The sequence below is a fragment of the Physeter macrocephalus genome, chromosome 8 (genome assembly GCF_002837175.3).
Source record: "Physeter macrocephalus isolate SW-GA chromosome 8, ASM283717v5, whole genome shotgun sequence".
Taxonomy (NCBI): Eukaryota; Metazoa; Chordata; class Mammalia; order Artiodactyla; family Physeteridae; genus Physeter; species Physeter macrocephalus.
The window spans coordinates 15215535-15229665 of NC_041221.1; the positions used below are offsets into that span (position 1 = coordinate 15215535).

The 14131-nt window shown below is 50.4% G+C and overlaps 1 protein-coding gene across 2 annotated transcripts in view; it reads right to left on the reverse strand.

Annotated features, from left to right (window-relative positions):
• Nucleotides 1-1701: 1701 nt before the first annotated feature.
• Nucleotides 1702-14131, reverse strand: part of SPATC1L (spermatogenesis and centriole associated 1 like) — a 22982-nt gene continuing 10552 nt past the window's right edge. Inside the window, exons 2-4 of one of the 2 annotated variants that reach the window (XM_024120031.1) lie at nucleotides 11978-12307; nucleotides 2787-2938; nucleotides 1702-2238 (exon numbers count right to left, since the gene is read on the reverse strand). In XM_024120031.1, coding sequence (XP_023975799.1) covers nucleotides 1912-2238; nucleotides 2787-2938; nucleotides 11978-12307 — 809 coding nt within the window. In that variant the 3' untranslated portion in view covers nucleotides 1702-1911. Of the gene's footprint in view, nucleotides 2239-2786; nucleotides 2939-11977; nucleotides 12314-14131 lie in introns of both variants that reach the window. The other variant, XM_024120030.1, reaches the window with a different exon arrangement.

Here is a 14131-nt window from a genome sequence, read left to right on the forward strand (position 1 = left end):
CTCTCGGGTCAGCAGCTCTCTGGTCCTTGGGAAGCCCACCCCTCCAGCAGCTGCTCACGGGGACTCTGGAAGAGGGAGAAGGGCTGGGTGAGCCCAGAGACCCTGGCGGCTAGGGGCAGGCACGTCCTGTGCAGCTGTGGCTCCCCGGGCTGTGGTTGAGCGTGGTGATGGCCGTCCTGCCCCCTGGGTCCCAGGAGGGGACGTGGGCACCCCGGCAGCACCTGGTCCTTTGCAAGGGCTCAACCAGGGCAGCTCTCCAAACTCAGGCCCCGACGTCAGGTCCCACCCGAAAGAGCCCGCAGGCCCAGGGGTGGGGGCCCAAAGTGCCCACCAGACGGCCCTGCATCCTGCAGAGGGCCCCCAGGTGGTGGGGAGTCTCAGCCAGGGTAGTGTCTGGCGGCTGGGAGGGATGAGGTCTGTTATGGGCTGAATTGTGACCCACGCCCCCAAATTTATATGTCGAAGGCCTCATCCCCAGCGTGACTGTGCCTGGAGACAGGGTCTTTGCAGAGATAATGAGGTTAAAATGAGGTCACTAGAGTGGACCTGATACCATAGGAGTGGCATCCTTATGAGATTAGGACACAGACACCCACAGAGAGTGATGACCACGTGAGGATACAGGGAGGAGACGGCTGTCCACGTCCCCAGGGGAGAGGTCCCAGGAGGAACCAGTCCTGTGGCACCTGGATTGCAGATTTCAGCCTCCAGGATTGTGAGATGGTAAATTTCTATTGTTTAAGCCGCCCTATCCGTGGTATTTGTTGTAGCACCTGAGCTGACTGAGACAGGGGCCAGTGCATCTGGGACACACAAGGCTGTGACAACCAAGGCACAGGGCGCCCTAGCACCTTCATCCTCACACCTACAGCAGAGAAGGAACCAGGAAGGTGTCCTGACTGCAGAGCCCCAGGGGCCCACCTGCCCTCTCCAGGCTTCAGGAGAGTTGGGGGCCAGAGGGCTCTGGCAGGAGTGGGTTTGTGTGTCCTATGGAGACGGTTCTGGGCCAGGGCTTGGCCACGGCTGGGAACGCAAGATGCAGGGACAGGACCCAGTGTGATGCTGGGACCAGTTTTTTTTCTTTATTTTCTATTTTTTTTTCTATCTCAGGGGAGTGGGACCAGTTCTTGGGGGCAGTTTTGAGACATTAAAATGTTTGGCAGGTGCTAAAAATAGCTCCTGAATAGGGGACCCTGGAAAGCTCCACCATTTACAGGAAAAAGCCATCTCACCAGCACCCGGTTGCTGGTTTCTACCACCACCTTCCAACCAAAGGGACCAGGGCTCTCGATCCCAGAACCAGGCAGAAAATCGACGCCCTTTGCACACTGGCTCCCCTCCCCTGGGGGCTCCTGCTTCCTTGAATCATCTCCCAAGTAAACTGCCTGTCCTGCGCCAGCCTCACCGGCAGGGCACACCCACACAGCTGCACGCGGGCACGTGGTTTAAAGCGCTGCAGTCGCTGTCTCGCAATTCCTGACTTTTGAAAAAGGGGCCTGTGTTTTCACTCCGCCCTGCAGATTCTGCAGCTGCCCTGCCTGCTGCTGAATCCTTGCCCCAGGCTCCGCCTTCGGGGAAACCCCCAGGGGGACGGAGAGAGGAGGCACTGCGACCCCAGGGGAGGGGGCCGGGTCCTCGGGGTTGGTGGCCTCGTTCCAAACACAGCGGGGCCTCCGCCCTCAAAGAGCAGCGGTAAAGGAGGAACAGCAAACAGACGACTTTTAATAGAGGGCGACTCGCCGCGCAGGTGTGGGCGGTGGGGCGGGCGGGCGCCGGCCGGCGTGTCGGGACAGCGCGGGCGGCGGTGCACCGGGCCCTGGCGCCCCCAGCGCGCCCTCCGGGGAGCGGACGAGGAGCGCGGCGCCCGGGCTGCAGCACGCGTTTACTGCAGGGAGGCGCGGGCCGGCGGGTTCACCAGGCGAAGAGCGGGCGGCTGTCCTCCTTGGAGAGCTCGCACAGGCAGTTGAGCAGAAGTAGCGAGTCGCCCAGGAACTTGGGGGGCACGACGTCGATGACCCACTTGCGCAGGGCGGCCGGGCTGCTGTGCAACGGGTTGGCGCGCACGCCGGGCCGCTGCTTCAGGATGCCGTAGGTGTTGATGAGGAGCTCGCTGAACGCGGGGTGCACGTCGCGGTTGTAGCCCAGCCTCTCCAGGCGCGCCGTCAGGGTCAGGTAGCGGTGCGTCAGCTCCCGCATCTTCTTCTCGTCCACTGAGCCGTCCAGGGACTTGATGGACGTCTGTGGGCGCAGGCGCGGGTGGGCGGGCAGAGCCCAGAACCCGCGGACGGGGCCGTGGAGTGGGGCGGCAGGCGAGGCCCAGGCCCAGGGCCGGGGCAGGGCAGGGGCTAGATTCCCCGAGCGCAGCCGCGTAGGTGGTGACACCGAGGCCCACAGCCAGGCCCCCACCAGGGGAGCCGTCCCCCAGTTTCCCTCCAGCACACAGTGTCAGGGAGAGCAGGGAGCGGCACCCCAGGCGCGCAGAAGGGGTCTTGCCAGCCGGGGCTGAGCGTGAACGTACTCCCCGGCCTGGAGCCACTCCTGAGACTGTCCCAAGCCAGGAAGCACAGGGCGGGAGCCAAGGGACTCATGGGACCAGCTCATCGTGTCCCCTGGCACATGTGCCTCAGACACCACTCAGGCTCGCCCAGGGCTGCAGCTGTGTGGGCACCACGTGTGACGGGGCAGCAAGGGGACCCCGGGGCAGGGGAAGGGTCCTAGGGCAGCAAGGGGACCCCAGGGCAGCGGGTGTTCTAGGGCAGGGAGGGCCCCCAGGCAGGGAGGCGCACCTGCTTGATCTTCTCAGGGATGTTGGACACAGTGAAGCCATAGAGCCGGGTCACCCCTGGGAAGACATAGGCCAGGATGCGCCGGTCCAGCTGGAAGGCGATCTCCCCAACGATGCGCCCGTCCTTCTCGGTGCTGGCAAAGCTCTGGATCTCTGCGCGGGGGCGGGGGGCGGGGGAGGGGCCAGTGAGACAGGCCGGCCAGGACTCGGAGGGTCAGGGGCCACCCCCCTTCCTCCTGCCTGTGCTCCAGGGTCCATTTCAGGGAGAGGACCGACCCAAACGCAGACACTGTGGGTTTGGGGTGAAGCCTCGGGAGCCCGGCAGAGCCTTCCCGCAAGGCCCTGGTTGTGACCTGAGGGGGCACCCTCCTCCCCACTGACACCTGCCCTCCGCTGTGAGGCAAACACACATTTAAAAGGAAACTTTGAACTTCTGTTGCCAAAGGGGAAAGAGAGTTTTCCTCTCCTCCCTGTTCTTGGCGTGTTCCCTGAGCACCCTGGTCCCAGGTCCTTTCTCCATCCCTCCCCGGCTCCCCAACAAAGATGGACTTAAACACTTTAAAAGCCTGTTTCACAGCCCAGGATTATTTTTCTTGTCCCCGAGTCTGCTCAGCACCCAGTCAAGGTTGACCCCTCAGAGGCCCCAGCCCTATGACCAGGTGAACTCGGGATGTGCTAGGCGTGCCCCCCACCTGAGGGTGGGCTCTGGTTAACTGAAGAACACGTAAGTAGCACGTGTGGGTCCAGTCTGCGTAGCTACGTGAAACGGTGAGGCTCTGGCTTGGCAGCCTGTGTGCATCGCACGCTGGTCTGGTGCTTATTCGGTGATAAGACTTTCCTTCGTTGTGAATAGGATGGCTGCGTTGGCAGGAGATTCTAATTTTAATTATTTCCCACCGTCACCCCGGCACATCAGCCACCCTCCCCTCCAAAACCTGCTTCCAGATCTCCCCGCCCCACAGCAGTCTCCGACGTCAGCAGGTCCTCCACCCGACAACCGTGATGCGATCGACACCCTTCAAAGCCCTGTGCTCTCTGAAGGTCACCCTACCTACTGTTATCGCCAGGCGCACCTGACCTTGAGAGACGCCGAGGGAGAAAGGGCCAGCCTCACGATGCCCGGGGCGCCCTCACTGACCAGGACACGCCCGGCTGGCGGGGCGCGGGCTCTCGGCACAGGATCCTGTGCCTTCCATGCTCTGCCCTTTCTTCCCCACGGGAGACATTTAATTACATGCCCGTTTCTCAAGCTTTTCCTAAAGCCCTGCAACCTTCAAACCCGCCCGTGATCCAAACCCCTTCCAAGGGTGCTGGGTGGTGCAGCCCTGCCAGGTCCGTCCACCGGGCGGGCAGTGCACAAACGGGCTGGGGGCTCCACGTGGAGAGCCGGCCCCCGGTCCTGTTACCCACAGACACGTGTGCCCACCGAAGGCTCAGGACCGCCAGCACACAGAGAGGTGGGCCGGACTCCCCACCCGTGCTGGCGGGGCTCAGCGGCCCGGGGCGTCGCTACACTGCTCCCGCGGGCTGTGTGGGCATGGGCGCGGGGCTCCAGGACCAACCCTGCCTGTGACCTCGGGCAGCTGTTCTGCTTCCCTCGGCCCCATCCTGTGACCGTCCACACAGCCCCCCATCGCAGAACCCCGCCCGGTCACTCTCCATAGGAACGTGATCGCCAGTCAGCACGGGCTTATCCAGGCCAGGTACTGGCAGCCTCCTCCTCTGTGGACACCAGGAGAGGCTGGGGGGACATCCGTCCTTCCGCCCCCTCGGCCGGGCCTGCGCGGGTGCTGAGCGGGGAGGATGAGGCCGAACTCAGAACAGTCCGGGTCTCAGGGGATGTGGGCCGGGCAGATGGGTGGGCCGACGCAGGGGCCGAGGGGGTGTGGATGCCCGGGGCAGAGGGCCTCCCCTGAGCCACAAGACCCAGAGCCCTGTGAGGGCCCTGGGGTCACAGGGTCACAGGGCTGGGGGCGGCAGAGAGCCAGGTGTCCGAGGGCCCAGGACAAATGCTGGGCTGACCCTGTGGAGACAGGGAGCCACAGAGGGTGTCGAGAAAGTAATCTGGCAGCTGTGGCCGGAGCGGCAGGACAGGCTCTGGACTCAGGGTTAAACCGGGGGTGATGGGGAGGTTCCTGGTAACAGGGGCTCGGACCTCCTCACAGGGGCCCTCGAGGCCGCGAGCAGCCAACCCAGCTGAGGCCGGGCTGCGTCCGTTCCCTCCTCCGGGAGCATCTCTGGTCCTTCCGTGGTCTGACTCATCCTCACGATGAGCCTTCGAGGGGCCTCAGACTCCACTTACACACAAAGGAACTGAGGTTGAGGGGCTTGCTGCTTCCCAATGACTTTTAACTCTTTTTATTGAGATGTAATTCACATTATAAAATTCACTCTTTTCAAATATGCAATCCAGTGGCTTTTAGTATATTCACAAGTCGTATAATCATCACCACAGTCTACAGAACCCTGTACCCAATTAGCAGTCACTCACAGCTCGCCCTGCAACCACACATCTGCTTTCTGACCCTATGGATTTATCTACTCTGGACATTTCATATCAGTGGAATCACATAATATGTGGTCTTTTGTGACTGGCTTCCTTCACCCAGCATGTTTTCATGGCACATCCATGTTGTAACGTGTGTCAGAACTTCAGTCCTATTTATGGCTGAATCACATTCCATTGTATGGATACAGCACATTCTGTTTATCCATTCCTCCATTGATAGGCATCTGGGCTGTTTCCACTTGTTGGCTAATATTAATAATGCTGCTATGAACGCTCATAGAAACATTTTTGTGTGGACAAATGTTTTCAAGTCTTTCGGCGATATACCTAGGCGTGGAATTGCTGGGACACGAGGTAACTCTATGTCTAACTTTTTGAGGAACTGCCAAACTGTTTTCCACAGTGGCAATGTGTGTACGTTCCAATTCCTCCACACCCTCTCCAACACTGGTTATTGTCTGTCTTTTTTATCATAACCATCCTAGTGGATGTGAAGTGGTGTCTCACTGCAGTTTGCATTTGCATTTCGCTGATGGCTGAGGATATTGAACATCTTTTCACGTGCTTATTGGCCATTTGTCTGTCTTCTTTGGGGAAATGTCTATTTAAATTCTTTGCCCATTTTTAATTGGATTGTTTGTCTTTTACTGATGAGTTGTAAGTGTTCTTATATATTCTGGATACTGTTCCCTTATCGGCTACATGATTTACACATATTTTCTCCCATTCTGTGAGTTGACTTTTCACTTTCTTGAAATGTTCCTTTGAAACACCAAAGTGTTTACCTTTGATAAAGTCTGATATATCTGTTTTTTCTTTTGTTGCTTGTGCCTTTGGTGTCACAGCTATGACTCTATTGCCAAATCCAAGGTCATAAGAGTTATGTCTATGTTTTCTTTTAAGAGTTTTATGGTTTTAGGTCTTTTAAGTCTTTGATCTATTTTTAGTGAATTTTCATACGTTGTGTGAAGTCCAGCTTCATTATTTTGCACGTGGGTATCCATTTTCCCAGCACCGTTTGTTGAGAAGACTCTTCTCTCCCCACTGAATTGTCTCGGAACCCTTGTCAAAGATCAAACCTGTAAATGCACGGGTTTATCTCTGGACTTATTCTATTTCATTGACTTGTATGCCTGTTCTTATATCAGTACCACGCTGTTGATTACTGTAACTTTATAGTAAATTTTGAAATTGGGAAATGTGAGTCCTCCGATTTTATTCTCCTTTTTCAAGATTGCTTTGCCTATTCTGAGTCCCGTGCATTTCCATACAAATTTTAGGATCAGCACGTCAATTTCTGCAAAGGAGCCAGGTGGGATTTTGATAAGGATTGCATTGAGATTTGTAGATCAATTTGGGGAGTTTTGCCATGTTGATAATATTAAGTCTTTCAAGCCATGACCGCAAGATTTTTTCCATTTATTTAGGTCTTAATTTCTTTCAGCCATGTTTTGTAGTTTTCAGTGTTCTCCTTCCTTAATCACTTAGCAGTGCTGCAGAAGGTACCCAGGAATTAAAGCTGAGAACCAGATACACTGCACAGAAACATGTTAGGGAAAATGGGGCCCATGGAGAAGCAGGGTGCAAACTCCCCCTTCTGTATTAATACATTCATCTCATCAGGAATCAGTCCTTCTCCCTGCTTCCCTCTCTCCCTAAAGTATAAAATAGGTGGAAGAAACAAGCTACACCTGAGAGGATCTAGAAATCATGTCTAGCCAACTTGGGCCTTCCAAGATCCAGCCAAAAACCTATTCCTCAAAAAAAAATAGTCAGTAAGATTGATAAACCTCTATCCAGACTTATTACAGAAAAAAAGAAGACAAAGATTACCACTATCAGAAATGAGAGATGGCATCACCACAGATTTTACAGACATTAAAAGGATAATAATGTAATATTAACAGCAACTTTATGCCAATAAATTTAACAACTTGGATGAAATGAACCAATTCCTTAAAAGATAAAAAAGCTCACTTTTGTATCTTTTTTTGTGAGTGAACTACCAAAGCTCACTCAAGAAAAAATTTTTAAAAATTTGAACAGCCTTATATCAACTAAGGAAATTGAATTTGTTGGGGTGGGGAGAGAATGTTCCTACAAAGAAAATTCAACGCTCAGATAGTTTCAGTGGTGACTTTTACCAGACACCTAAGGAATACATAATGCCAATTCTACACAAACTCATCTAGATAATTAAAGAGAATGGAACACTTTCTTCCTCATTCACTGAGGCTGACATTAACCCAATATCAAAGTCAAAAAATGACATTATAAGAAAACTATAGACCAATATCCCTCACAGACTGCAAAAATTCTTAACAAAAATTTAGTAAATTGAATCAAACAATACAAAAAAGTATAATACATCATGACCAAGTGAGGTTTATCTCAGTAATGCAAGGTTGGTTTATAATTCAAAAATCAATCAATGTTATTTACCATATTAACAAACTACAAATGAAAACCAAATGCTCATCTCAATAGGTGCAGAAAAAGCATTCAACAAATTCCAAAATACATCCAGGATAACCCTAAGCAAACAAGGAATTAAAGGGAACTTCCTCAACCTGATGGAGGGCATCTACAAAACTTAGCTAACATCATACTTAATGGTGACAGACTGAATGCTTTCCCCCTAAATCCAAAAAAGACAAGAATGCCCACTGTCACCATTTCTATTCAGCACTGTTCCAGCCAATGCAATGAGACAAGAAAAAGAAATTAAAGGCATACAGATTAGAAATGAAAAAATAATTTTGTCTTTATTCACAAATGACATGATATCTATCCTAAGGAATCTAAAAAAACAAAGAAACTACTAGAACAAATATGTGAGTTCAGTTAAGTTGCAGGATACAAGGTTCTATTTGTCAGGATCCTTTAGAGAAACAGAAACAGAACCATGTGTGGTGTGTGTGTGTGTGTGTGTGTGATTATGAAAACTGACAAGTCCCAAGATCTGTGAGGGTGAGTCAGCAAGCTGGAGGCTCAGAAGAGCTGATGATGTAGTCTCAGTCTGAGCTCAAGGTCTGAGAAACAAGAGAATCAATGGTGTGGCTCCAGTTCAAAGGACTGGAGGCGTGAGAGCTGAGATTTCAGTTGCAATCCAAAGGCAGTTAGGCAGGAGGAATTCCCTCTTACTTAGGAGAGAGTCAGCCTTTTTGTCCTATTCAGGCCTTCAACTGATTGGATGAGGCCTACCCACATTAAGGAAGTCAATCTACTTTACCCAGTCTATTGATTTAAATATTAAACTCATCCAAAAACATCCTCACAGAAATACCCAGAATAACGTTTGACCAAATATCTGGGCACCTAATGGCCCAGTCAAGTTGACAAATAAAATTAACCATCATGGGGTCAATATACAAAACCAACTGTGTTACTATATACTAGAAACAATCAGAAATTCATATTGATAAAAACAATACTATTTATTATTCAGCATCAAAAACATGAAATACTAAGGGATAAATTCAACAAAAATGTGCAAGATCTGTACACAGAAAACTATAAAATATTGCTGGGCGATATTTTTAAAGAACTAAATAAATGGAGAGATATACAGGCATACCTTGGATATATTGCTGATTCAGTTCCAGACCACCACAATAAAGCAAAATATCACACTAAAGCAAGTCACAAGAATTTTTTTTTGGTTTTTCAGTGCACATAAAATTAGGTTTACACTATACTGTAGTCTATAGTGTGCAATAACATTATGTCCAAAAAAAACCAGTGTACATACCTTAATTTTAAAATATCTTATTGCTAAAAATTGCTAACCATCATTTGAGCCTTCAGTGAGTCACAACCTTTTTGCTGGGGAGGGCCCCTGCCTCAGTGCTGATGGCTGCTGACTGATCAGGGTGGTGGTTGCTGAAGGCTGGGGTTGATGTGGCAATTTCTTTAAAAAGGTAACAATGAAGTTTGCCACATTGACTGAGTCCTCATTTCAAGAATAATTCCTCCATAGCATGCAACGCTGTTTCATAGCATTTCACCCACGATAGAACTTCTTTCAAAATAAGTTTATGTAATGTTCTAAATCCTTTGTTGTCATTTCAACAGTCTTTACAGCATCTTCACCAGGAGTAGATTCCATTTCAAGAAACCACTTTCTTAGCTCATCCATAAAAAGCAGCTCCTCATCTATGAAGGCTTTATCCTGAGATTGCAGCAAGTCAGTGACACCTCAGGCTCCACTTCTGATTCTAGTTCTCCTGCAGTTTCCACCACATCTGCAGTTATTTCCCCTACTAAGGTCTTTTTTTTTTTTAATAATCGAATATTAGGGTTTTGTTTGGTTTTGTTTTTGGCTGCGTTGGGTCTTCGTTGCTGCGCACAGGCTTTCTCTGGTTGCGGTGAGCAGGGGCTACTCTTTGTTGCGGTGCGAGGGCTTCTCATTGAGGTGGCTTCTTTTATTGCAGAGCACGGGCTCTAGGCATGCGGGCTTCAGTAGTTGTGGTGTGCGGGCTCAGTAGTTGTGGCGCACAGGCTTAGTTGCTCCACAGGATGTGGGATCTTCCAGGACCAGGGCTCAAAACCGTATCCCCTGCATTGGCAGGTGGATTCTTAACCACTGCGCCACCAGGGAAGCCCCACACTGAGGTCTTGAACCTCTCAAAGTCATCCATGAGGGTTGGTACCAACTTCTTCCAAACTCCTGTTAATGTTGATATGTTGACCTCTTCCCGTGAATCACGAATGTTCTTCATGGTATCTAGAATGATGAATCCTTTCCAGAAGGTTTCAATTGACTTTGCCCCGATCCATCAGAGGAATCACTGTCTGTGGTGGCTGTAACCTTACAAAATGTATTCCTTCAATAATAGGACCTGAAAGTCAAAATGACTCCTTGGTCCATGGGCTGCAGGACGGATGTTGTGTTCGCAGACATGAAAACAACCTTTATCTCATTGTGCATCTCCATCAGAGCTCCAGGGTGACCAGGTGCATTGTCGATGGGCAGTAATATTTTGAAAGGAATCTTTTTCTCTGAGCAGTAGGTCTCAGTAGGGGGCTTAAAATATTCAGTAAACCATTTTGCAAACAGATGTGCTGTTATCCAGGCTTGGTTGTCCATTTATAGAGCACAGGCAGAGTGCTCTTAGGATTTTCAGATGATAAATGCATAATTCTTAAGGACCTTAGGATTTTCAGATGATAAATGAGCACTGGCTTCAACTTCAAGTCACCAGCTGCATTAGCCCCTAACAAGAGAGTCAGCCTGTCCTTTGAAGCTTTGAAGCCAGGCAGTGACTTCTCCTCTCTAACTGTAAAGTCCTAGATAGAATCTTCTTCCAACAGAAGACTGTTTCGTCTACATTGAAAATCGGTTGTTTAGTGTAGCCACCTTCATGAATTACCTTACCTGGATTTTCTGGACAACTGGCTGCAGCTTCTACATCAGCACTTGCTGCTTCACCTGGCACTTTTATGTCATGGAGATGGCTTCTTTCCTTAAACCTCATGAACCACCCTCTGCTAACTTCAAACTTCTCTTCTGCAGCTTCCTCACCTCTCTCAGCCTTCATAGAATTGGAGAGAGTTAGGGCCTTGCTCCGGATTAGGCTTTAACTGAAGGGAATGTTGTGGCTGGTTTGATCCTCTATCCAGACCACTGAAACTTTCTCCATATCAGCAATAAGGCTGCTTCACTTTCTTATCATTCGTGTGATCACTGTAGCACTTTAATTTCCTCCAGAACTTTCCTTTGCCTTCACAGCTTGGCTAACTCTTTGGCACAAGAGACCCAGCTTTAGCCCATCTCGGCTTTTGACCTGCCTTCCTCACTCAGCTTCATCATTTCTAGCTTGTGGTTTAAAGTGAGAGACATGTGACTCTTCCTTTCACTTGAACACTTAGAGGCATTGTAGGGTTATTAACGGGCCTAATTTCAATATTGTTTTGTCTCAGGGAATAGGGAGGCCTGAGGAGAGGAAGAGAGACAGAGGAGGGCTGGTAGGTGCAGTCAGGTGCAGTCAGGTGCAGTCAGGTGCAGTCAGAACGCCCACAACACATATGCATTAAGTCTGCCGCCTTGTATGCACAGAGTCCTTGGTGTCCCCCAACCGTTATAATAGTAACATCAAAGACCACTGATCAAAGGTCACCACAACAAGATAATAATAATGGAAAAGTATGAAATATTGCAAGAATTAACCAAAACGTGAGACACAGACATTAAGTGAGCAAATGCTGCTGGAAAAATGGTGCCAATGGACTTGCTCCTCATAGGGCTGCCACAAACCTTCAATGTGTAAAAAATGCCATATCTGTGAAGCACACATAAAGCAAAGTGCAATAAAACAAGATACGCCAGTACAGTGTTCACACATCTGAAGATTCAATGTTGTTACGATGCCATTTCTCTGAAAAGTGACCTGGAGGTCCAGGACAATTCCAAGCAAAATGCCAGCAAGGTTTTTTTGTAGAAATGGGCAAGTTGATTCTAAAATTCATACAGAAGAACCTAGAATAGCCAGAACAACGTTGACAAAAAGAACAAAGTTGAAGAATTTATACTATCTGATTTACAGTCTTATTATAAAGCTACAGTAATTGAGACAGTGTGTATTGGAATCAATACTGACACAGATAAATGCAGCAGCACAGAGCCCCGACCACGCTCCCCGGCAGCAGCCTCCCACCCCTCACCCACCCCTCGCCTGCTGTACCGTTAAGGTAGTAGCTCCTCCTGGTCCTGTCCCCGGAGGGCAGGCTGCTCTCCAAGAAGCACACCTTCTTGGGCCGGCCCACCTCCCTGGGCTCCAGCAGGGTCTTGTCCGCCAGCAGGTCCTGCAAGGGTCTCAGGAGCGGGGACAGCTTCCGGTCAGAGCCGCGGGGCACAGACAGCTCCGGGGAGCTGAGGAAAGCCTTGAAGGGCACCTGGGAGGAGGTCGCACAGCCCGGGGAGGCATCGTCCTCGCTGCAGAGGGGGGCGTGTGAGCACAGCAGGTCCTCCAGGGAGGACGGCGCATCAGGGCCACTACTGAACCTTCCACAATCTGGAACTGGGGCGGGGAGGAGAGGAAGGCGATGTCAGGCTGAGGTTTCCGAAACATCCCGAGAAGCGCAGAGACCACCTTAAGAACACGCACACACCCTGCCCGGCTCTGACACCTGCTCCATTTCCGCTTTGCAGGAGGTGACGGACACGTGGACGAGACAGCTGTGGGCGCCGGCGCCCAAGGACGCCAGCAGCCTCAGGTTCACGGGCACAGTGAGCGAGGGTGCCTCTGACGCCTCCTGCCACCTGGGCAGCCACACACTATGACAGTGACTTTTACGTGCTTCTTAAATTTTACATAAGTGGTATCATCTGACACATGTTTCATTCTGAAACTTATATTTTTTTGAGATTGATCCACATTGACTGAGTCATTTGGTAGCTCACTGGTTCATTTAACTATTTCCCGGCACACGTGCACACACACTTGCACACAGACAGACACAGATTTTTTTAACCATCATCCCGCTGATGCATGTGGGGCTGTTTCCAAGTTTCCTTGTAAAAGCAAAGCCGTGATCAGCGTCCCTCGATGTGCATCCCCTGCCAAACACACAGCCCACAAACTGTCAACGGGACACGCCTCAGGAACTTAACAAGGCTGAGGCATCAAGGGTCCCCAGAGCTGGATTCTTCCTCTGGCTCAGCCGCAGAGCAGCCTGGAGCCCTGTGCTCAGGGTGCAAATATTCCGAGGGGAGGTGGGCTGTTCCAGCAGTGGGCAGCGGCTGGAAAAACTCACCTCATGGACTTGGGGAAGAGCCACATCTATGACCCAGTTTTAAAGGGATTGTTCTGTGGCCAGGTGGGTTGGCACTTTTCATTTAGTTGCTATTTAGTAAATTGAAATTCCCTTCTGTTATTCCCAAGCCTTAATAAAGTTGCGTTAAACGTTAAAAAAAAATTTTATTTAATCCTCAGTGAAGTCCAGATTTTCAGGTCACATTACAATAAAACTGTAAATGAAAAATGAGAGTCAATAGAAAACTCCATCTCCTCAGAATTAACAGCATTCTCTTGAGTAATGATCAGACCAAGGAGGAAATAAAAATAGGAAAAAAATGATTATTGAAAACTACTGAAAATCAGAACACTGTATATATTACGACATCAGTACATTTAAAACTGTATTTAGGGGCTTCCCTGGTGGTGCAGTGGTTAAGAGTCCGCCTGCCGATGCAGGGGACACGGGTTCGTGCCCCGGTCCGGGAAGACCCCACATGCCGCGGAGTGGCTGGGCCCATGAGCCATGGCCGCTGAGCCTGCACGTCCGGAGCCTGTGCTCCACAACGGGAGGGTCCACAACAGTGAGAGGCCCATGTACCGCAAAAAACAAAACAAAACCAAAAAAAACTGTATTTAGGCGGACTCTGGGAGGGTTCACGCCAAAGAGTACTTCCCAGAACTTCTGCTGCCAGTGTCCTTGTCCTCACTGTGAGACACAGCCACCTGCGCCTCTGCAGGAGACCCTCCAACACTAGCAGGATTTCAGAGAGGATTTAACATGTAACAGGAAGAACTCTGCTCTCAGTTTGAAGACTGGGTTTTCGATCAGCAGGGGTCCCTTGGTATCATTAGATTGACTATTGATTCATTTTCGTCTACATCAGTCAAGATCTATCATCTGAGTTTCTGATGCTGCTGACTCTACGTATCAACCTGGATGGTTTTTTTTGTTTGTTTGTTTTCTGTTTTTTTGCGGTACGCGGGCCTCTCACTGTTGTGGCCTCTTCCGTTGTGGAGCACAGGCTCCGGACGCGCAGGCTCAGCGGCCATGGCTCACGGGCCCAGCCGCTCCGCGGCATGTGGGATCTTCCCGGACCG